Source organism: Chiloscyllium plagiosum, unplaced genomic scaffold (genome assembly GCF_037043375.1).
Source record: "Chiloscyllium plagiosum isolate Xiang-an unplaced genomic scaffold, Cpla_swu_hap1 HiC_scaffold_22, whole genome shotgun sequence".
Lineage (NCBI taxonomy): Eukaryota > Metazoa > Chordata > Chondrichthyes > Orectolobiformes > Hemiscylliidae > Chiloscyllium > Chiloscyllium plagiosum.
This window is the reverse complement of record NW_028270160.1, coordinates 4448323-4472217: the sequence shown is the minus strand read 5'-3', so window position 1 is coordinate 4472217 and position 23895 is coordinate 4448323. Positions and strand designations below refer to the sequence as shown.

At 42.7% G+C, this 23895-nt stretch overlaps 1 protein-coding gene across 1 annotated transcript in view; it reads left to right on the top strand.

Moving 5' to 3' along the window:
- LOC122561354 (VPS10 domain-containing receptor SorCS1-like) overlaps positions 1–23895 on the top strand; it is a 1223550-nt gene that overhangs the window by 1161280 nt on the left and 38375 nt on the right. The window contains exons 24-25 of the mRNA XM_043713087.2: positions 10933–11032; positions 22026–22131. Coding sequence (XP_043569022.2) covers positions 10933–11032; positions 22026–22131 — 206 coding nt within the window. The remainder of the gene's footprint in view (positions 1–10932; positions 11033–22025; positions 22132–23895) is intronic.

Sequence of the window (23895 nt, the reverse complement as noted above, 5' to 3'; positions counted from 1 at the left end):
CTCTGGGCTCTTGTCCGAGGGACCTGGGCTTGAGCCCCACCCAGAACAGATGGTGAAACTTGAATTCAATAAAAATCTGTAATTGACTTAGTCAGAACGGTGACCGCTGTCAATTGTTAAAAACCCAACACTAATGTCTTTTAGAAAAGGAAATCTGCTGTCTTTACTTGATCTGGCCTGCATGAGACTCTAGATTCACAGCAATGTGGTTAACTCATAACTGCCCTTTGCAATGGCTCAGAGCCTCTCAGATTAAGGGGCAGTTAGGGATTGGCAATGAATATTGGCCCAGCCAGCACACCAATATCCCATAAACAAAAAAACCAGAACTGTGTCTCATTGGAACCATGAAACAACACTCACTTTCTTTCAGTCAATGATGCCCAAACAACAGAGCTGAGGAATACCGTAGAAAAGCGGAACGCCTGACCATGTTAATACTAAACAAGCATTCGAGAATTCTAAAACCTACGAGAGCTGGTGAACTAAAAGTTCAGCTGTTAGCAGTTAAGCAGCAGTTTCGGGTCTCAGAGAAGGATTCACGTGTTAGAAATGCTGCAATAAAAAACAATCAATGTACTGCAGGGACAGACTGCAGGAAAAGCACACAGCATCTAAAGAAATTACAAGAACATCAAACGGAAATATTGGCTGCCTATAATTACCAAAGCTCTTGCAGACGCAATGCCTGATGCTAAAGGTGAGTTTTGTCACAAGTCTACAGATCAGTGTACAATGCAGGACTTCCATATAAATCCCAATCCTGATGTGCCCAAGAGACTCAAACTTTGTTACATCTTCAAGTTCACTCTGTTATTGATGATGGTATGCTGCAACAGTTTGAAGGAGGTCCACAATGCCATTATCTGCACAGGAGAGGCAGAAATCCTCATCACGCTGAGGAACGATTTAGATGTGCACTTGTGATGCCAAAGTATACAAGGCAAATGGCAAAGTGCTGGGACATGGGGTTAGAATAGTTGGGTGGGTGTTTTGGACTCGTGCAGGGCTGGAGGGTTCTTCTTTGAGCTGTAGACCACTTTTAGAATATTTTTTTCACTTGTGGGATGTGGGTGTCGCCGGTTGATTGCCCCGTCCCTAATTGCCCCTTGAGAAGGTGGGGGTGAGCTGCCTTCTTGAACCACCACAGTCCACCTGCTGTGGGTTGACCCACAATGCCTTTAGGGAGGGAATTCCAGGATTTTCACCCAGTGACTCTGAAAGAATGACAATATATTTCCAAGTCCGGATTGTGAGTGGCTTGGAGGGGAACTTACTGGGCGTGGCATTCCCATGTATCTGCTGCCCTTGTCCTTCGACATGGAAGTAGTCATGGGTTTGGAAGGTGCTGTCTGAGGATCTTTGGTGAATTTCCACAGTGCATCTTGATGGTACACACTGCTGCTACTGAGTGTTGCTGGTGGAGGGAGTGGATGTTTGTGGATGTGGTGCCAATCAATTGGGCTGCTGTGTCCTGGATGGTGTCGAGCTGCTTGAGTGTTGTCGGAGCTGCACCCATCCAGACAAGTGGGGTGCATTCCATCACACCCCTGACTTGTGCCTTGTAGATGGTGGACAGGCCTTGAGGAGTCAGGAAGTGAGTTATGCACCACAGTGTTCCTAGTCTCTGACCTGCTCGAATAGCCACTGTGTTTATGTGGCGAGCCCAGTGAATTTCTGATCAATGGTAATTCTGTGGGAGATTCAGTGATCATAACATCACTGTATGTCAAGGGGTAGTGATTAGATTCTCTCTCATTGGAGATGGTCATCGGTTGGCACTTGTGTAGAGCAAATGTTACTTGCCACTTGTCAGCCCAAGTCTGGATATTGTCCAGATCTTGTTGTACTTGAACACGTTCAGTATCTGAGGAGTCAGGAATGGTGCTGAACATTGTGTAATCATTGGTGAAGATCCCCACCTCTGACGTTATAATGAAGGGAAGGTCATTGATGAAGTAGCCGAAGATGGTTGGGCCTAGGACATAACCCTGAGGAACTCCTGCAGAGATGTCCTGGAGCTGAGATGACTAACATCCAATAACCACAACCATTTTCCAATGTGCCAGGTATGACTCCAACCAGGGAGATTTTATCCCCCTGACACCCATTGATTCCAGTGTTGCCAGGGCTCCTTGATGCCACACTCGGTCGAATGCAGCCTTGATGTCAAGGGCTGTCCCTCTCCCCTCACCCTCTGGAATCTAGCTCTTTTGTCCATGTTTGGGCCAAGTCTATAATGAGGTCAGGAGCTGAGTGACCCTGGGGGAACCCAAACTGGGCGTCACTGAGCAGATTATTGCTGAGCAGGTGGTGTTTGTTAGCCCTGTTGATGACCCCTTCCATCACTTTACTGATGATGGAGAGGAAACTGATGAGGCAGGAATTGGCTGAGTTGGATTTGTCCTGCTTTTTGTGTACAGGACATACCTGGGCAATTTTCCACATTGTTGGGTAGATGCCAGTGTTGTAACTGGACTGGAACAGCTTGGCGAGGGGAGTGGCAAGTTCTGGAACACAAGTCTTCAGTACTAAGGCCGGAATGTTGTCAGGGACTGTAGCCTTTGCACTATCCAGTGTCTCCAACTGTTTCTTGATATCACGTGAATCGAATTGACTGAAGACTGGTGTTTTTAATGTTGGGGACCACTGGAGGAGGATGAAGTGGATCATTTACTTGGCACTTCTGGCTGCAGATTGCTATGATTGTTTCAGCGTTCTCTCTTGCCCTGATGTGCTGGGCTCTTGCATCATTGAGGATAGGGATAATTGTGGAGACCCGTCCTCCAGTGAATTGTTAAATTGTCCACCACCATTCACGACTGGATGTGGGAGGACTGCAGAGCTTAAGTCTGATCCGTTTTTGTGGGATCACTGTGCTCTGTCTGTCACTTGCTGCTTATACTTTTTGGCATGCAAATAGTCCTGTTTGGTGGCTACACCAGGTTGATATCTCATTTTCAAGTGTGCCTGGTGCTGCTCCTGGCATACCCTCCTGTGCTCTCCATTGAACCAAGGTTTAGCCCCTGGCTTGATGGTAATGGTTGAGTGGGGGATATGCCGGGCCATGTGGTTACAGATTGTGCTGGAGTATAATTCTGCTGCTGTTGGTGGCCCACAGCGCCTCATGGATGTCCAGTTGCTAAATCTGTTCAAAGGATTTCTCATTCAGTACAGTGATAATGTCACGATGGAGGGTATTCTCAATGTGAAGGTGGAACTTCATCTCCACAAGGACTGTGTGGTGGTCACTCTTACCGATACTGTCATGGAAACATACATCTGCAGCTGGCAGAATAGTAACAAAGAGGCCAAGTATATTAGTCTCTCTTGTTGTTCACTCACCACCTGCCACAGACTCAGACTAGCAGCGATGTCCTTTAGGACATGACCAGCTCCATCAGCCGTGCTGCTGCTGAGCCACCCTTGGTGATGGACATTGAAATCTCCCACCCAGAGGACACTCTGTGCACTTACCACCCAAAATGCTTCTTCTTAGTTTCGTTCAACATGGAAGAGCATCAATTCATCATCTGCTGGAGGATGGTACATGGTAATCAGCTGGATGCTTCTTTGTCCATTTTTAACCTGTTACCATGAGAATTCATGGGGTCCAAAGTCAATGTTGAGGACTCCCAGGGTGACTCCCTCCTGACTGTCTCCCACTGTGCCACCAACTCTATCCTGCCAGTGGGACAGGAATATACAGGGATGGTGATTGTGGCGTCTGGGACATTGTCTGCAAGGTATGATTCTGTGAGTATGACTATGTCAGGCTGCTGCTTGACTAGTCTGTGGAGACAGTTGTCCCAGTGTTGACACTAGTCCCCAGATGTTAGGGAGGAGGACTCTGCAGGGTCAACAGAGTTGTTTCTGCCATTGTATTTTCCAGTGCTTAGGTCGATGCAAGATGGATCTGGTTACTTTCATTTTTTTTGTTGAGACTTTGTAGCAAATTGATGGATCTGAGTGGCTTGCTAAGCCTTTTCAAAAGGCAGTTGAGAGTCAACCCCATTGCTGTGAGTCTGGTGTCACATATAGGCCAGACCAGGTGAGGTTAGCTGATTTCCTTCCCGAAAAGGCATTAGAGACCCAGTTGAATTTTTCCAACAATCAACAATAGCTTCACAGCCCTCATTAGACTCCCAAATGTTATTTTTATTGAATTCAAATTCCATCAACTGCCATGGCAGGATTCGAACCTGAGTCCCCAGAGCATTAATTGAGTTTCTGGATTAACAGTCGAGCAATAACACCAATCAGCCATCACCTTCCCCTCGAGGACTCGAGCATCCTCCAAGAGAATAGTGAACGTTTTTGGAAATTGGCACCGATGGTAAAAGGGACTTGGAAGGGAGCATAAGCAACATGGAGTAGGAACTGCTTTAAATAGTTCATGAGGTGAACAGTTGGTGGGAAAAGTGAGCTTGAGCAGCTTTAGTATCTGAGGAGCAGGAGAGTCAACATTTCGAGCATAAGCTCTTCATCAAGATCTCCATCCTGACCGGCCATGTTTTCCCAGCACCACACTCTTGGACTCTGATCTTCAGCATCCACACTCCTCACTTTCTCCCAGCTTTAATATCTGTATAGCAATTTAATAGCTAGACAGCATTATCAGATATGATGACATCAGGTGCCAATGGACTCTGATCTGATGGAAGGCGGCTCCAGTGAAGCATGTTCTATCTTGCTTCTGTATTTCCATTTACCACCTGTCACTTCACAGAATCATCTTGTGACTTTTATACAGAGGGTGACTCTTAACTTAAACAGTGGCTCAGTGGTTAGCACTGCTGCCTCACAGCATCAGGGACCAGGGTTCGATTCCCCACCCTCAGGCAACTGTCTGTGTGGAGTTTGTACATTCTCTCTGTGTCTGCGTGGGTTTCCTCCGGGTGCTCCAGTTTCCTTCCACAGTCCCAAGATGTGCAGGTTAGGGTTAATTGGCCATGGGAAATCACACATAGTGTTCAGGGATGTGGAGGCTAGGTGGGTTAGCTGTGGGAATGTAGACTTACAGGGATAGGGTAGGGGGGTGGTTGAGTCTGGGTGGGATACTGTTTGGAGGGTTGGTGTGGACTCGATGGGCCGAATGGCCTGCTTCCACATTTCTATGGGATTCTATGATCATTACAGAATTAACCACGTTCAGATTAATATTGGTGCTGAGGGAATACCCTGAGGGGCTCTGTGACAGGTTATTGTAAGCCTGTTGATAGAGATTGGTTTCTGCTTTTGAACAACCATCAGGGTGACAGCTTGCTTTTCATATGGAGCATTCCCTATGTTCATATTTTTCTCAGCAACAGCGCTATTCCCCCTGATGACAGCACATCTCTCTGAAAATGACCATGACACAAAAACTATTTTCATAGCATTGAAAATGTAGATCTGGGAACATCATTTTTATTGCATTTATATTTCAATTTGTCAATTAATTGAATTAAATAACAATTTTCCCTCTCAAATCCAACTGATAATATTCCAAGCATAATACTTATTAAATATGAATCATAGATCTTTTGGAGAAAATGCATTATTTGCAAATGTTAATTTGATCTAAAATGTAAATGTACCTTTTTTTAAAAAAAACCCTCCTCTAACAAGCACCTGGGTATGAAACTCAGAGATGAAGCTTACAATGGAATTATAACTGTTAAAAATAATCATTTTACCTAATTTAAACATTCAGATTACATTTGTTTGATCTGTAAAACATATCTTGAATTTCCTAAAAGGTTGTATAATTAAATATTTTAAAAATAATTAAATAAAATTTATTTAAACAATTTACATGTGACAATTAGGCTATTAATAAAACAGACTTTGCCACATGAAACATGACATATTTAGGTTTTATTACATTTAGTTTAAATGAGGTGCTCAAGAATATTTTTTACAATGATTTTATTTGAATTTAATACTTTAGTTTTACAAAATGTAATATGCCTTTTCGATATTATTGTGAAACAGGATGAACCCTACTCAAATATCTATTACATAGTAAATTATTGCATTATTAGTCTGTTTGTTCAACTGATAACTGTCAATGAAAATCTGATCCAAAAAAACTGATGAGTTTGTCAATTAATAATGAGCAAAATTGTTTTTGATTTTCTGCAACTTCTGATGAATATACATTTGAGTGCATGAGCGTAAGAATAGAAATAGGCTTGGGAACTGGGAAAGAAATGCCAGTTCATAATGTGATTCCTTCCACCTATTCATACACTCGCTATAATTCTTTTTCATTGCAAATCATCCAGCTTGTATACATTTATGCTGTCTGCTTCAGTGACCTTTCCTGGTAATTCATTCCAAAAAATACATGCAGTGTAGGTCTAGTAATGCAGGAAACATGTTCAGCACTGTTACAAATCAACAGTACAAAATGACGGCTAAAAAGTTTTATTTATTTAATCTGTTCTAATCCATTTCATATGGGAGCCCATTAACTATCTCAATAATGAACTATTGAGCTGAATGAGTTAGTATTCTTGACAAATTTGAGTGTAAGTGTTGAGACTGTTTTGTAATTGTTGAACCATTCTTTCCGGGACACCCTAGTCCACTCTTCCTTCACTCCCAATAGCAACCCCCACAGCCCCACGGCAACCGCAGAAGGTGTAACACCTGCCTATTTCCCTCCACCCTCCTCAGTATCCAAGAGCCCAAACACACTGTCCAGGTGAAGCAGCACTTTACCTGCACTTCCCACAATCCAGTCTACTGCATTCGCTGCTCACAGTGTGGTCTCCTCTACACTGGGGGAACAAAACATAGACTGTGTGACCACTTCACAGAACATCAACATTCTCTCCTCAAAAAAGACCCTGAGCTTCTAGTTGCCTGCTACCACCCTGTTCCCTGGCCAATATCTCTGTCTCAGACTGGCTGCAGTGCTGCAGCAAAACTCAGCGCAAGCTAGACAAACAATATCTCATTTTCCGCATGGGGACCCTATAGCCTTCAGGACTCAATATTGAGTTTAATAATTTTAGGACTTGAGCACCTTCTCCCATCTTCCTACCCCCACACCAGGCCTTGTCAATACATGAGCTGTCACCACAAACAATCCATTGTCAGTTACTAATGGTCCCCATTAGCAGTTACAGATACTGATTGCCCATTCCTTTGTCTGTCTAACTGCTCTCTCTCTCTCTCTCTCTCTCTCTCTCTCTCACTCTGTCTCTCTTTCTCTCTGTCTCTCTCTTTCTCGCTCTCTCTCTCTCTCTCTCTCTCTCTCTCTCTCTCTGGACTCCATCTCCACCTAATTGTTTTCTCTTCCCTCTTCTCTCCACTCCATCTTCAGCATAAAAGCCAATCTTTCCTGAGCTACAGCCAGTTCTGAAGAAGGGTTACTTGACCAAAATGTTAATTCTACTTTCTCTCCACAGATCCTGCCAGACCTGCTGAGTTTTTCCAGCAAATTCCGATTTTGTTTCTGACTTCCAGCATCTGGAGTTCTTTGGGTTTCTTTTCACTGCTGAAAGGATTTTGCATGTGGTGCAAATTGAAGGCAAGCGACGGGCCAATGGCCTGAGAAGTGGCAGATGGAGTTTAATTTAGATAAATGTGAAGTGCTACATTTTGGGAAATCAAATCTTAGCAGGACCTACACACGTAATGGTAAGGTCCGATGGTGTGTTGCTGAACAAAGAGACCTTGGAGTGCAGGTCCATAGCTCCTTGAATGTAGAGTCGAAGATAGAGAGGATAGTGAAGAAGATTATTGGTCAGAACATTGAGTACAGGGGTTGGGAGGTCATGTTGCGTCTGTACAGGACATTAGTTCGGCCACTTTTAGAATATTACATGCAATTCTGGTCTCCTTCCTATCAGAAGGACGTTGTGAAACTTGAAAGGGTTCAGAAAAGATTTCCAAGGATGTTGCCAGGGTTGGAGGGTTTGAGCTATGGGAAGATGCTGAACAGGCTGGGCTGTTTTCCCTGGAACATCGGAGGCTGAGGGGTGACCTAATAGAGGTTTACAAAATCATGAGGGGCATGGATAGAATAAATAGACAAAGTCTTTTCCCTAGGGTTGGGGAGTCCAGAACTAGAGGGCATAGATTTAGGGTGAGAGGGGAAAGATATATAAGGGACCTAAGGGGCAACTTTTTCACCCAGAGGGTGGTGCATGTTTGGAATGAGCTACACCACCCTCTGTGGACATGGAATGGAGTGATGGAGATTGGGACAATTACAACACATAGAGTCATAGAGATGTACAACATGGAAACAGACCCTTTGGTCCAACTCATCCATGCTGACCAGATATCCTAACCTAATGTAGTCCCATTTGCCAGCACTTGGCTCATATCTCTCTAAACCCTTCCTATTCACATACCCATTCTGATGTCTTTTAAATGTTGCAATTGTACCAGCCTCCACCACATCCTCTGGCAGCTCATTCCATACACGTACCACCCTCTGCATGTAAAAGTTGCCCCTTAGGTCTCTTATATCTTTCCCCTCTCACCCTAAACCTATGCCCTCTAGTTCTGGACCCCCCCCGACCCCAGGAAAAATCTTTGTCTATTTATCCTATCCATGCCCTTCATGATTTTATATACCTCTATAAGGTCACCCCTCAGCCTCCGACACTCCAGGGAAAACAACACCAGCCTGTTCAGCCTCTCCCTATAGCTCAAATCCTCCAACCCTGGCAACATCCTTGTAAATCTTTTCTGAACCCTATCAGGTTTCACAACATCTTTCCGATTGGAAGGAGACCAGAATTGCACACAATATTCCAACAGTGGCCAAACCAATGTTCTGTACAGCCGCAACATGACCTCCCAACTCCTGTACTCAATACTCTGACCAATAAAGGAAAGCATACCAAATGCCTTCTTCACTATCCTATCTACCTGCAACTCCACTTTCAAGGAGCTATGAACCTGCACTCCAAGGGCTCTTTGTTCAGCAACACTCCCTAGGACCTTACCATTAAGTGTATAAGTCCTGCTAAGATTTGCTTTCCCAAAATGCAGCACTTCACATTTATCTGAATTAAACTCCATCTGCCACTTCTCAGCCCATTGGCCCATCTGGTCTAGATCCTGTTGTAATCTGAGGTAACTCTCTTTGCTGTCCACTACACCTCCAATTTTGGTGTCATCTGCAAACTTACTCACTATACCTCTTATGCTCACATCCAAATCATTTATGTAAATTACAAAATGTAGAGGACCCAGCACCGATCCTTGTGGCACTCCACTGGTCACAGGCCTCCAGTCTGAAAAACAACCCTCCACCACCCTCTGTCTTCTACCTTTGAGCCAATTCTGTATCCAAATGGCTAGTTCTCCCTGTATTCCATGAGATCTAACCTTGCTCAGCAGTCTCCCATGGGGAACCTTGTTGAACGCCTTACTGAAGTCCATATAGATCACATCTACTGCTCTGCCCTCATCAATCCTCTTTGTTACTTCTTCAAAAAGCTCAATCAAGTTTGTGAGACATGGTTTCCCATGCATGAAGCCATGTTGACTATCCCGAATCAGTCCTTGCCTTTCCAAATACATGTACGTCCTGTCCCTCAGGATTCCCTCCAACAACTTGCCCACCACCGAAGTCAGGCTCACCGGTCTATAGTTCCCTGGCTTGTCCTTACCGCCCTTCTTAAACAGTGACACCACGTTTGCCAACCTCCAGTCTTTCGGCACCTCGCCTCTGACTATCGATGATACAAATATCTCAGTAAGAGGCCAGCAATCACTTCCCTAGCTTCCCACAGAGTTCTATGGTACACTGATCAGATCCTGGGGATTTATGCACTTTTATGCATTTCAAGACATGCAGCACTTCCTCCTCTGTAATCTGGACATTTTACAGTATGTCACCATCTATTTCACTACATTCTGTATCTTCCATGTCCTTCTCCATATTAAATACTGATGCAAAATACTTGTTTAGTATCACCCCCATCTCCTGCGGCTGCACATAAAGGCCGCCTTGCTGATCTTTGAGGGGCCCTATTCTCTCCCTAGGTACCCTTTTGTCCTTAATGTATTTGTAAAAACCCTTTGGATTCTCCTTAATTCTATTTGCCAAAGCTATCTCATGTCCCCTTTGTTCCCTCCTGATTTCCCTCTTAAGTATACTCCTACCTCTTTTATACTCTTCTCAGGGTTCACTCGATTCTATCCTGTCTATACCTGACATATGCTTCCTTCTTTTTCTTAACCAAACCCTCAATTTCTTTAGTCATCCAGCATTCCCTATACCTACCAGCCTTCCCTTTCACCCTGACAGGAATATACTTTCGCTGGATTCTTGTTATCTCATTTCTGAAGGCTTCCCATTTTCCAGCTGTCCCTTTACCTGTGAACATCTGTCCTCAACTTGAGCAGGAAATATTTCCAAGTTAATAGTAATGGAGCAGGGAAGAGCTACTTTATTGAATAACTCTTTCAAACAGCCAGCACAGTCTCTTTTAGTTCTGCTTGATTCTATCCTGCAAAATGAATCATTTGCTATCAGTACAAATCACAGTGTCCTGAAGCAGGTAACAAGTCGTATCCTCCTGTTTTCTGTTCTATAATAAATCATTTAGCATCAATCCCTCTTTCAGTTGCTGATTTGGAGTTACTGTGTTTTTTTATGGCTGTACAGATAATTATGAAATGATGATGGTGTGATCTCTTGTAACTGAAGGGTCCCCAGTGGCAGACTGCTAGATAGGTGAAGATGAGATACAAAGACCAAGGCAGTAAAAACCTTACAGAATATGATTGTGCCGTGTACGTATATGGGAGCAGAATTATGTACAAACAGGAACAACCTTAGAATCCTGCTTCACTGATCTTTTGTTAACTTGGTAATCCTCACTTACTCCTCCTTAACTTGGTTAGTCTCTTGGTAACTGTGTAGTTGATGCCCCAGTATGAATATGGAGAGATCTCACATTATTGCTTCTCCCTCAGATTTTAGACCTGGTGATTAATGCACTGAATCAGAATCGGGTTCAGTTTGAGCTCAAGCCTGGTGTTCAGATCATTGTCTCCACTGCTCACCTTACTCTAGGTAAGTGTGTCATTAATACCATCAAATAGCAAGAGTTTTTCTGCCGTGTTACTGATGTAATGCTCATCACAGACTGGTAAAGGTAGCCTCTGAAGTCAGGACTTTTAACAAAATACTTTTTTTTTAAAGAAAGGGGCTAAGAATCTAAGACCATGCGAAATAAGAGGAGTAGGCCATTCAGCCCCTCGCAACTGCTGCACCATTCAATTGGATCATGGCTGATCTATCATTCCTCTCATCCACTTTGTTGCATTTTCCCCCATAATCTTTGATTCCCCGACTGATCAAGAGTCTATCTCTCTCAGCCTTACATATACACAAGGACTCTGCCCCCCACAGCTCATGATGGCAACGAGTTCCAAAGACACTGGACACTGATAGAAGAATTGCCTCCTCATCTCAGCCTTTTAAACTTGCACCCCTTTACCTTGTGGGACCTATAACCTTGGTTGAGATTCTGGATGGAGTATATAGGCAATCTTTCCACTATTTCGGGTATTCCTGAAAATGGTTTGTATTGGCGTCTTTTTATGATACCTGTTCTCTTTCATTTGGACCCGAGAAAAACAATCTCTTTGCATTTGAGTAGTTCAATCAGTCGTCATCAAAAATCCTTTGTTCTTTGGATTTGATGGAGGCCAGCTGATTGTGCATCTTTTCATCTCACTGAAACAACTCAAGCATCAGTCGTAGCTCCAATTCTATAGAAAGGAGCTTAAAAAACAAGACAAGTAGGAATAGTTTTAGGACCACAGTAACCCGAAACGACAGGGAAATACAAATTAATCTTTGCCATCAATATAAAACAGGCTTATTGTCCTTTTGTAGTGCAGTGGTAGTGCCTCTACGCCTGGGCCAAGAGGTTCAGGTTCAAGCCCCACCTGCTCCAGAAATGTGCAATAACATCTCTGCACAACTTAATTAGAAAATATGTTCAATAAAAGAAATTAAAACAGGCTTATCAACAATTGGCAACATAATTTACATTGTGCCTGATCTCTTCCGCACTGAATCACACAGTCCTTTCGCGCATGAGGTCAATATTATTTCTTTTAAAATAAAAACCTTGGGAATGTTACAGGGGTCAATGGACAATGACAATCAGCGGCCATTTGACATTGATGGCAAATGCCAACTTGAACCGCTCACTACTCCAAATGATCCCGGAGATGAGGAGTTAGTCTCATGAAGAGAGATTGAGCAGTTTAGACACATACTCGATGGGGTTTAGACACATACTCGATGGGGTTTAGACACATACTCGATGGAGTTTAGACACACACTCGATGGAGTTTAGACACATACTCGATGGAGTTTAGACACATACTCGATGGGGTTTAGACACATACTCGATGGGGTTCAGACACATACTCGATGGAGTTTAGGCACATACTCGATGGAGTTCAGACACATACTCGATGGAGTTTAGACACATACTCGATGGAGTTCAGACACATACTCGGTGGAGTTTAGACACATACTTGATGGAGTTTAGGCACATACTCGATGGAGTTCAGACACATACTCGATGGAGTTCAGACACATACTCGATGGGGTTTAGACACATACTCGATGGAGTTCAGACACATACTCGATGGGGTTTAGACACATACTCGATGGAGTTTAGGCACATACTCGATGGGGTTTAGACACATACTCGATGGAGTTCAGACACATACTCGGTGGAGTTTAGACACATACTCGGTGGAGTTTAGACACATACTCGATGGAGTTCAGACACATACTCGATGGGGTTTAGACACATACTCGATGGAGTTCAGACACATACTCGGTCGAGTTTAGACACATACTCGGTGGGGTTTAGACACATACTCGATGGGGTTTAGACACATACTCGATGGAGTTTAGACACACACTCGATGGAGTTTAGACACATACTCGATGGAGTTTAGACACATACTCGATGGGGTTTAGACACATACTCGATGGGGTTCAGACACATACTCGATGGAGTTTAGGCACATACTCGATGGAGTTCAGACACATACTCGATGGGGTTTAGACACATACTCGATGGAGTTCAGACACATACTCGGTGGAGTTTAGACACATACTTGATGGAGTTTAGGCACATACTCGATGGAGTTCAGACACATACTCGATGGAGTTCAGACACATACTCGATGGGGTTTAGACACATACTCGATGGAGTTCAGACACATACTCGATGGGGTTTAGACACATACTCGATGGAGTTTAGGCACATACTCGATGGGGTTTAGACACATACTCGATGGAGTTCAGACACATACTCGGTGGAGTTTAGACACATACTCGGTGGAGTTTAGACACATACTCGATGGAGTTCAGACACATACTCGATGGGGTTTAGACACATACTCGATGGAGTTCAGACACATACTCGGTGGAGTTTAGACACATACTCGATGGGGTTTAGACACATACTCGATGGGGTTTAGACACATACTCGATGGGGTTTAGACACATACTCGATGGGGTTTAGACACATACTCGGTGGAGTTTAGACACATACTCGATGGAGTTCAGACACATACTCGATGGAGTTCAGACACATACTCGGTGGAGTTTAGACACATACTCGATGGGGTTTAGACACATACTCGATGGGGTTTAGACACATACTCGGTGGGGTTTAGACACATACTCGGTGGAGTTTAGACACATACTCGATGGGGTTTAGACACATACTCGGTGGAGTTTAGACACATACTCGATGGGGTTTAGACACATACTCGGTGGAGTTTAGACACATACTCGATGGGGTTTAGACACATACTCGATGGGGTTTAGACACATACTCGATGGGGTTTAGACACATACTCGGTGGAGTTTAGACACATACTCGGTGGAGTTTAGACACATACTCGATGGGGTTTAGACACATACTCGATGGAGTTTAGACACATACTCGATGGGGTTTAGACACATACTCGGTGGAGTTTAGACACATACTCGATGGGGTTTAGACACATACTCGATGGAGTTCAGACACATACTCGATGGAGTTTAGGCACATACTCGATGGAGTTCAGACACATACTCGATGGAGTTTAGGCACATACTCGATGGAGTTCAGACACATACTCGATGGAGTTTAGACACATACTCGGTGGAGTTTAGACACATACTCGATGGGGTTTAGACACATACTCGATGGGGTTTAGACACATACTCGATGGGGTTTAGACACATACTCGGTGGAGTTTAGACACATACTCGATGGGGTTTAGACACATACTCGATGGAGTTTAGACACATACTCGGTGGAGTTTAGACACACACTCGATGGAGTTTAGACACATACTCGATGGAGTTTAGACACATACTCGGTGGAGTTTAGACACACACTCGATGGAGTTTAGACACACACTCGATGGAGTTTAGACACATACTCGATGGGGTTTAGACACATACTCGATGGAGTTTAGACACATACTCGGTGGAGTTTAGACACATACTCGATGGGGTTTAGACACATACTCGATGGGGTTTAGACACATACTCGATGGGGTTTAGACACATACTCGATGGGGTTTAGACACATACTCGATGGGGTTTAGACACATACTCGATGGGGTTTAGACACATACTCGGTGGAGTTTAGACACATACTCGATGGGGTTTAGACACATACTCGATGGAGTTTAGACACATACTCGGTGGAGTTTAGACACACACTCGATGGAGTTTAGACACATACTCGATGGGGTTTAGACACATACTCGGTGGAGTTTAGACACACACTCGATGGAGTTTAGACACATACTCGATGGAGTTTAGACACATACTCGATGGGGTTTAGACACATACTCGATGGGGTTTAGACACATACTCGATGGAGTTTAGACACATACTCGGTCGGGTTTAGACACATACTCGGTCGAGTTTAGACACATACTCGATGGGGTTTAGACACATACTCGATGGGGTTTAGACACATACTCGGTGGGGTTTAGACACATACTCGATGGGGTTTAGACACATACTCGATGGGGTTTAGACACATACTCGGTCGGGTTTAGACACATACTCGGTCGAGTTTAGACACATACTCGATGGGGTTTAGACACATACTCGATGGGGTTTAGACACATACTCGGTGGGGTTTAGACACATACTCGATGGGGTTTAGACACATACTCGATGGGGTTTAGACACATACTCGGTGGAGTTTAGACACATACTCGATGGGGTTTAGACACATACTCGATGGGGTTTAGACACATACTCGATGGGGTTTAGACACATACTCGGTGGAGTTTAGACACATACTCGATGGGGTTTAGACACATACTCGATGGGGTTTAGACACATACTCGATGGGGTTTAGACACATACTCGATGGGGTTTAGACACATACTCGATGGGGTTTAGACACATACTCGATGGGGTTTAGACACATACTCGATGGGGTTTAGACACATACTCGATGGGGTTTAGACACATATTCGATGGGGTTTAGACACATACTCGATGGGGTTTAGACACATACTCGATGGGGTTTAGACACATACTCGATGGGGTTTAGACACATACTCGATGGAGTTTAGACACATACTCGATGGGGTTTAGACACATACTCGATGGAGTTTAGACACATACTCGATGGAGTTTAGACACATACTCGGTCGAGTTTAGACACATACTCGGTGGGGTTTAGACACATACTCGGTGGGGTTTAGACACATACTCGATGGGGTTTAGACACATACTCGGTGGAGTTGAGACACATATTCGATGGGGTTTAGACACATACTCGGTGGGGTTTAGACACATACTCGATGGAGTTCAGACACACACTCGATGGGGTTTAGACACATACTCGATGGGGTTTAGACACATACTCGATGGGGTTTAGACACATACTCGGTCGAGTTTAGACACATACTCGATGGGGTTTAGACACATACTCGATGGAGTTCAGACACATATTCGATGGGGTTTAGACACATACTCGATGGGGTTTAGACACATACTCGATGGGGTTTAGACACATACTCGGTCGAGTTTAGACACATACTCGATGGGGTTTAGACACATACTCGATGGAGTTTAGACACATACTCGATGGGGTTTAGACACATACTCGATGGAGTTTAGACACATACTCGATGGAGTTTAGACACATACTCGGTCGAGTTTAGACACATACTCGGTGGGGTTTAGACACATACTCGGTGGGGTTTAGACACATACTCGATGGGGTTTAGACACATACTCGGTGGAGTTTAGACACATACTCGATGGGGTTTAGACACATACTCGATGGAGTTTAGACACATACTCGGTGGGGTTTAGACACATACTCGATGGGGTTTAGACACATACTCGGTGGAGTTTAGACACATACTCGATGGAGTTTAGACACATACTCGGTCGAGTTTAGACACATACTCGGTGGGGTTTAGACACATACTCGGTGGGGTTTAGACACATACTTGATGGGGTTTAGACACATACTCGGTGGAGTTTAGACACATACTTGATGGAGTTTAGACACATACTCGGTCGAGTTTAGACACATACTCGGTGGGGTTTAGACACATACTCGGTCGAGTTTAGACACATACTCGGTGGAGTTTAGACACATACTCGGTGGGGTTTAGACACATACTCGATGGGGTTTAGACACATACTCGATGGGGTTTAGACACATACTCGATGGGGTTTAGACACATACTCGGTGGAGTTGAGACACATATTCGATGGGGTTTAGACACATACTCGATGGGGTTTAGACACATACTCGGTGGAGTTTAGACACATACTCGATGGAGTTTAGACACATACTCGATGGGGTTTAGACACATACTCGATGGGGTTTAGACACATACTCGATGGGGTTTAGAGACATACTCGATGGAGTTTAGACACATATTCGATGGGGTTTAGACACATACTCGGTGGAGTTTAGACACATACCCGGTGGAGTTGAGACACATACTCGATGGAGTTTAGACACATACTCGATGGAGTTCAGGCACATACTCGATGGGGTTTAGGCACTTACCCGGTGGAGTTTAGACACATACCCGGTGGAGTTGAGACACATATTCGATGGAGTTTAGACACATATTCGATGGGGTTTAGACACATACTCGGTGGAGTTTAGACACATACTCGATGGAGTTTAGACACATACTCGATGGGGTTTAGACACATACTCGGTGGAGTTTAGACACATATTCGATGGAGTTTAGACACATATTCGATGGGGTTTAGACACATACTCGGTGGAGTTTAGACACATATTCGATGGAGTTTAGACACATATTCGATGGGGTTTAGACACATACTCGGTGGAGTTTAGACACATACTCGATGGAGTTTAGACACACACTCGATGGAGTTTAGACACATACTCGATGGGGTTTAGGCACTTACTCGGTGGAGCTTAGAAGAATGAGAGGGATATAAAATGCTCAAGGGGGATTGTCACAATATAGTGGATGCTTCCTCATGTGGGGTAGTCTAGAATGAGAGGTCATAATTTTAGGATAACGGTCGGCAGATCTAAAACAGTGGTGAGGAGAAATTAATTCTGTCAAAGGGTCGTAAGTCTGTTGAATTCACTCCCACAGAGTGCAGTGAATGCCAGGACATAGAGTATATTTCAGGAAGAGATACATAGAATTTTATTAGTAATGAGTTGAAGGCTTGGAGAGATTGAGCAGGAGAGTGAAGTTGATCCCATGGTGAGATCAGCCATGATCACATTAAATGGCAGAGCAGGGTCGATGGGCTGAATGGCCTCCTCCTGCTCCCAGTTCTATGTTCTTATGAATTAGCAGCAACTTTATTGTGGTAACATTAGCCCTGGATTCCAAAAGTAAATACCTAAACAATTCCATTGAAATGAAATGTTGAAATTAATTTCCTTCCCTGTATGACACTTTCTCCCCTGCTCTGTTTCTTTGTTGTATTATTTCCCAGTATTAAAACACAAACCCAGTATTAAAAGCAAGTGGACATGAATAGACTTTACTCAAAAAGTTATTGGGCATTGTCTTGGAAATAGCCCAATTCCTCACCTCTGCATGCATTTTGATCTTACTTCTCCCGATGAGTTACTCTGCAGTCTCTGGAGGAGCAAGACAGTTTAGATGATAGCCTCCTGACCTCCATCCTTAGCTGCCTATGTGCAGGCACTAGAAGCTGAGGCCCTGTAGGCTGTTTAATGAAGGCTATCGTTGACCCATTCCCCATCATTTATCAGACAGAATTCTGGTCAATGTTAACCTCCTGCCCTTCTTGCCACTTCTCCCTGGCTGTTGGGGTCTATTTAGAAGAAGGAATTAAAAAACAAAATGGGGTTGATTGGCTGAGAAAGAAATCACTTTAACGGAGCTCATTTTGGGAAGAGTGAAAATGGGGACGGTCACATCATTAGACACAATCAGATCAACCTCTACTCTGTCCATACCAGCCAGGTTACCCAGACAGGTGTGGCATCTCCATGCTGAGCAAAGCTGCCTCACAGTGCCAGGAACTGAGTTTGATCCCAGCCTTGGGTGACCGACTGTATGGGATTTGCACATTCTCTCTGCATCTGCATGGGATTCCTCCAAAGTCCAAAGATGTGCAGGTTAGGTGGATTGGCCATGCCAAGTTATCCATTAAGTCCAGGGATGTGTGGGCTAGGTGCCATGGGAAATGCAGGAATGGGTCAGGATGGGATGCTCTTCAGAGTGTCGGTGTAGACTCGATGGGATAAATGGCCTTCGATATTCTATGTTACCAGAGACTGACTAACCCATTTAGCCATCACTAACTCACCCATTTCTTTCCTACAATTTCAAATTTAATGGGGAACTGAAGACTTTTGGATCAGTTAGTTTATTACCCTTAAGAAAATCTGACACATAGGTAAGAGGTGACAAAATTCAACCCAACCTAATTCACTGGTTATGAAAAGATTTAGTCTTTAAATATTGCTCATTGTCAAGTGACTGCTTGAATCACATTGAGGCAGCTGAGAGCACAGGAGGGGAGGATTTCTGCAAGTACACAATTTGCTATGTGATATATCTTGTTATAGATTCGTTTATAGCTGAAAATGTGTTGCTGGAAAAGCGCAGCAGGTCAGGCAGCATCCAAGGATCAGGAGAATCGACGTTTCGGGCATGAGCCCTTCTTCAGGAAGGGTTCATGCCCGAAACGTCGATTCTCCTGTTCCCTGGATGCTGCCTGACCTGCTACACTTTTCCAGCAACACATTTTCAGCTCTGATCTCCAGCATCTGCAGTCCTCACTTTGTCCTAAAAGATTCATTTATAATCTCATTATAATTAAGGAAGTGAAATATTTCTGAATTATTTAACATTTCAGTTTTAACTGCTCTAAAGTGTCTACGATGAGGCAATAAAACTTTGAAATGACAAATAAATACCAAGAAATGATCTTAATAACTGTTATTTTCCCATCTACTAGATTTACTGCAATTGATCATTATTAAAACCAGCTTTTTAAATCAGAGTAACTTATAATTTATTTCCTGGATAACTGATTTGAAATAGCCTACCTCATGCTTGCTGTGATCTTGTAAACTATTTCACTGGTGGCGGTTATTGAGATATACATTTTAAATATCATTGCATTTTCATCAGTGATTGATGGAAAAATGAACATTTCCTTGAATTGGTAGTCTGCCAAGAGGAAACGTTTGTGGTTTTATTTTCGGTGTGGGAAGCCAGATCGATTCAGAATTTGAATTGGTATTCTGACTATCCGCAAGTCAAGTCATTGTTAAAATCTGAAATCTTGCTCTTTAGCTGTCCTAAATGTAAAATGTTGAGAAAAATAATTCTTCTAAACCAGTAGGAAATAATTCCTCGGGTTATTTCATCACTGAGTGCCTCAAACATCTGCAGTTTAGACATAGATTCACCTTTCCACAATCCTCAAAGCAAACAGCAAAAGAAACAGGTGGGGAAGATCAGCAACTACAGGACAGAAAGAGCAATTGGACAGATACAATGCAAAAGAACAGCATGCCTTACTTAAGTTGTAACTATCAGATTACAATTTCTGGTAAACCAATGTCTGAACCAACCTTTTGATCAGAAATGATAGTGGTTTTGAGATTTAAAAATAAGCATTGCACAAAAGATTCAGTTTTCCAAAAGCACTGATACATGTTCCAGGAAAAACATATCTTCAAATTAAATTGGAATCAGAGAAGTAATAGTCAGGAAATTAATTTTGTCTTCTTACCGACCAGGCATGTCATCATTTAATGATGAAACATGGTCTACACAAAGCTAAATGAATAGAAAAAGATGGAAGCAACTTCCTGTCAGAGATTTTCTGAGGTCTCCAATGTCTTTGGAATGATGGGAAGGATGAAATCCAATTCAGTCCCGAGACATCTCAATGGCATGTGCTTCATTTCCTTTCGCACGGAAGGGTGAATGCTAGGAAACAGCCTATCAAATCAATGTTGGTCTTTTTATGGTATTCAAGGTCAAAAAGGCTCACTCCCTGGACCCTGAACAAATAGGAAGACATTGAATTGGAAATTCTGCAAGATCCTCCAAATATTTAACCAGCTGTTGAAAATAGCATCTCTCTATCTGCCTACACTCCACTATGGCTTCCCAATGAGCAAGGCTCCTCAACAATAAAGTCAGAAAGTTGTGACTGAAGTATCTGAACAGCTGATGTTCTTAACTAAGCTCTTCAGCCATACAGCTGACTAAACGTGTTCTTAACTAAGCTCTTCAGCCATACAGCTGACTAAACGTGTTCTTAACTAAGCTCTTCAGCCATACAGCTGACTAAACATGTTCTTAACTAAGCTCTTCAGCCATACAGCTGACTAAACGCCCCTGAACTCAGAAATGTCAAAGGAGCACATTTCAACATTGCAGGTCTGGTCTAAAAATGATGATGCTCAAACAACCCGAAATTAAAATTGAATTAACGGTGGTCTCCCTTCTCTCTCAAATGCAGCAATATATTAAACAAGGACATTTTACTTATCCTCATGATCCACTCAACCCAATTTCTTGCAAGGAAAACATTGGTTTTTACTTGTTACTTTAAGCAGACATCGATGTTTATGATGACTGTTATATCAAGGATTGAAGGAGTGAATGATTTTCAGATGTAACTTACTCAGATTGCATACAAGGTTGGAAATACTCTAAAATAATTTTTCTACTATTCTCTAATATATTAATCATTATCGTGCCTTTGCAAAATCGACCACGTCCTGATCTTGAGCAGTTTTCTGAGAAGGAATCGAGCAACAGCTGAAATGGAACTTCCAGGATATAGTGACCAGCATCTCAGAGGGCTCTCATGATGCAGTGGTAGTGTTCTTACCTATGTGCTAGGAGCTCCAGGTTTAAGTCCCACCTGCTCCAGAGGGGTATAAGGGTATCTCCAAGCAGGTCGATTTGGGAAAATATCCAGCTGTTGGTGTCAAAGCACAATTTCTGAATTTACAGATAATAGAAAATTATTTAAATTTATCCAGATGGCAGCAAGTTGGCAGGGGTGAAAGGCACCCCTAACTGTGGGTCTCACAAGGTGAGAGGGCTATACTATCAGAGAGAACATTGGGTGTTGCCAGTCCTTTGGAATCAATGGCAGGGTATGTCAAGAAGAAAGTTAAAAGAATCAGAGAGCTATGTATGGATTTCAGAGATGGATATTGCCCTTGTACTCACTTTGTTTTATCATATTCTTTTTCCTATCGATTACACTCTTTTAATGTAGTTATATGGGTTATGGGTTAATGCTTTTCTCAAGGACACGGTCTCCCTGTTTCCATGCCAACCAGATTTTGGATTCCCTACTGCACGTGGGCCATCTGAATCTGGAGTCCCAACTTTTTTTTTCCCTTTGCCAATTGAAAAGAAAGTCCAGAGAGTTGTCAATGATGACGGTTTCAGAGTTAATTCAAATGTTTCTTCCTGCGGGTGACTTCCTCAAAATGTAATGACAGTCATATAAGATGTCTGTTTCAACTGATATTTCCTTGCAGCCCCTCTTGTGGATTCTAGCCCAGGACACAGTGGCTCTGCATTATTGATGCTGTTATCATTGGCCTTTGTTGGCTTGGCTGTTTTTATCATATACAAGTTTAAAAGGTAGGTTTTGCTGCTTGATTCCATGTTGCAATTCATCAAGTGCTTTCTTGTTGAAATAGAAATAGGAAGCATTATTCTAATGCTACTTTCCCAGCATGACTGTGAGAACATTATGATTATGTAAAATAATGATATAATTGGGAGTTTTGTAATCTCATTGAGTGCTACGTACAGTAATAGCAACAGCTTTTCCTGTTAGTATTTGTATTTTTAATTCATTGCTACGAATCTTTGAAGTATTTTAATGTTGAACATGAAATGCAAAACAAATTTACTAAAATTATTTAAGTTAATTAAAACAATTTGCAGTTTACTTTTCCGTGTTTTTAAAATGTTATGGAGTGAAATTCCTCTCAACAAAATGTGAGGAAAATATTAATTTTCCTGTATAACTGACAACCAAATAAATTTCAAGGGTACACTTTGAAAGTGTAGATGTTTTGCAGAGTTGCTGACCACAAAACAATGTTAGTTTTGTTGATGGAAAAAGGAAAAGAGGAATTTCACTCCTATTAATAAGTTCCTTTGGTTTAATGGGATTAATTCTCCCCTTTGTTATCATCTGGATGGAACATAGACAGGAAATCAGCCCGGGAGGATTGTGCCACTCCCTACAGAATCCCACCTGATTTTCCTGATCCTGAAATTAGCAGAGGGAAAATCTGGTGGGTTTTTTTTAATGGTCCTGTCTATCAAATGTTTTCCTTCTGCACCGGTGACACTCAACACTTGAATGATAACGTCAAACATCTTGACTTGTTTTTCAGTGAAATCAGATCAAATCTCATTAGCTGTACTGACCTTAACTGAGATATTGTTTCTTGCTTTTCTGTCGCATCTGACTGGACTGACTTACTAACATTACCTTAACTCTAACTCCCTCCTTCATGGCACAAATGGTGTCCCAGTCTGCATTGTGCGACTGTTCAGCAACAACCATTCCAGTCCCAGCTTCACCCAAGCAGTTCACCAAGCACTTACTCATGCAGGCAAGGCAAAAGCATCACTTGAGAATGATCAATTTAGGGCTTAACGTTATTATTATAAGAGAATTCCTTTTGGTGCAGAAAAAGATTACTCATGACATCTGTAATAAGCTACTGTAATATAAACTAACGCAGGGAGTTGATGAAAGAACTTGCTCTATTCCTAACGTAACCATGTTGTTATCAGTAGTATAAGTATTAACTGATTAATTAAACAAAGCAATGGAGCTCTCAAACAGTGCTTGGAACATTCCAGAATCTCTAATGCAGGAAGAGAGAGTGAGAACAAATTCTCACTTTATTAATAAAGCAGCATGGACAGTGTTATTCCGCACATATACCAGGCAGGGTGCCTGATCTCTATATGGTTCCAGGCGGGTTACCTCAAATTGTTAAGTTGCAAAGCGAGGAGGGCTTAACTGGCTCCCCATCTTTACAGTCCGAGATTTAAGTAACCCTATGTTTTAAAAGGTCAATTTAACCAGGCTTTCCTGAATTAAGAAAGAGGGATTTCATAATTACACAATGCGAGAATTAGTGTTGCAACATGCAGATTAGAAATAAGAGATGAGTCCAAAAAGATGAAGGTTTTAGAAAAAGATAGATGAATTCGTCTCTGAATTGTTCATGGACAGTAGAAAATTGGACATCACAGCTGTTGGAGTGGAGGTTACTGGGCACATTGGCAGTTGAACAATTAGTTTCTGATCCTTCATGTTGCATTGATTGAGATTCTGTAGTTCTGTTCCTTTTGACCATAATTGAATAATCAATTATT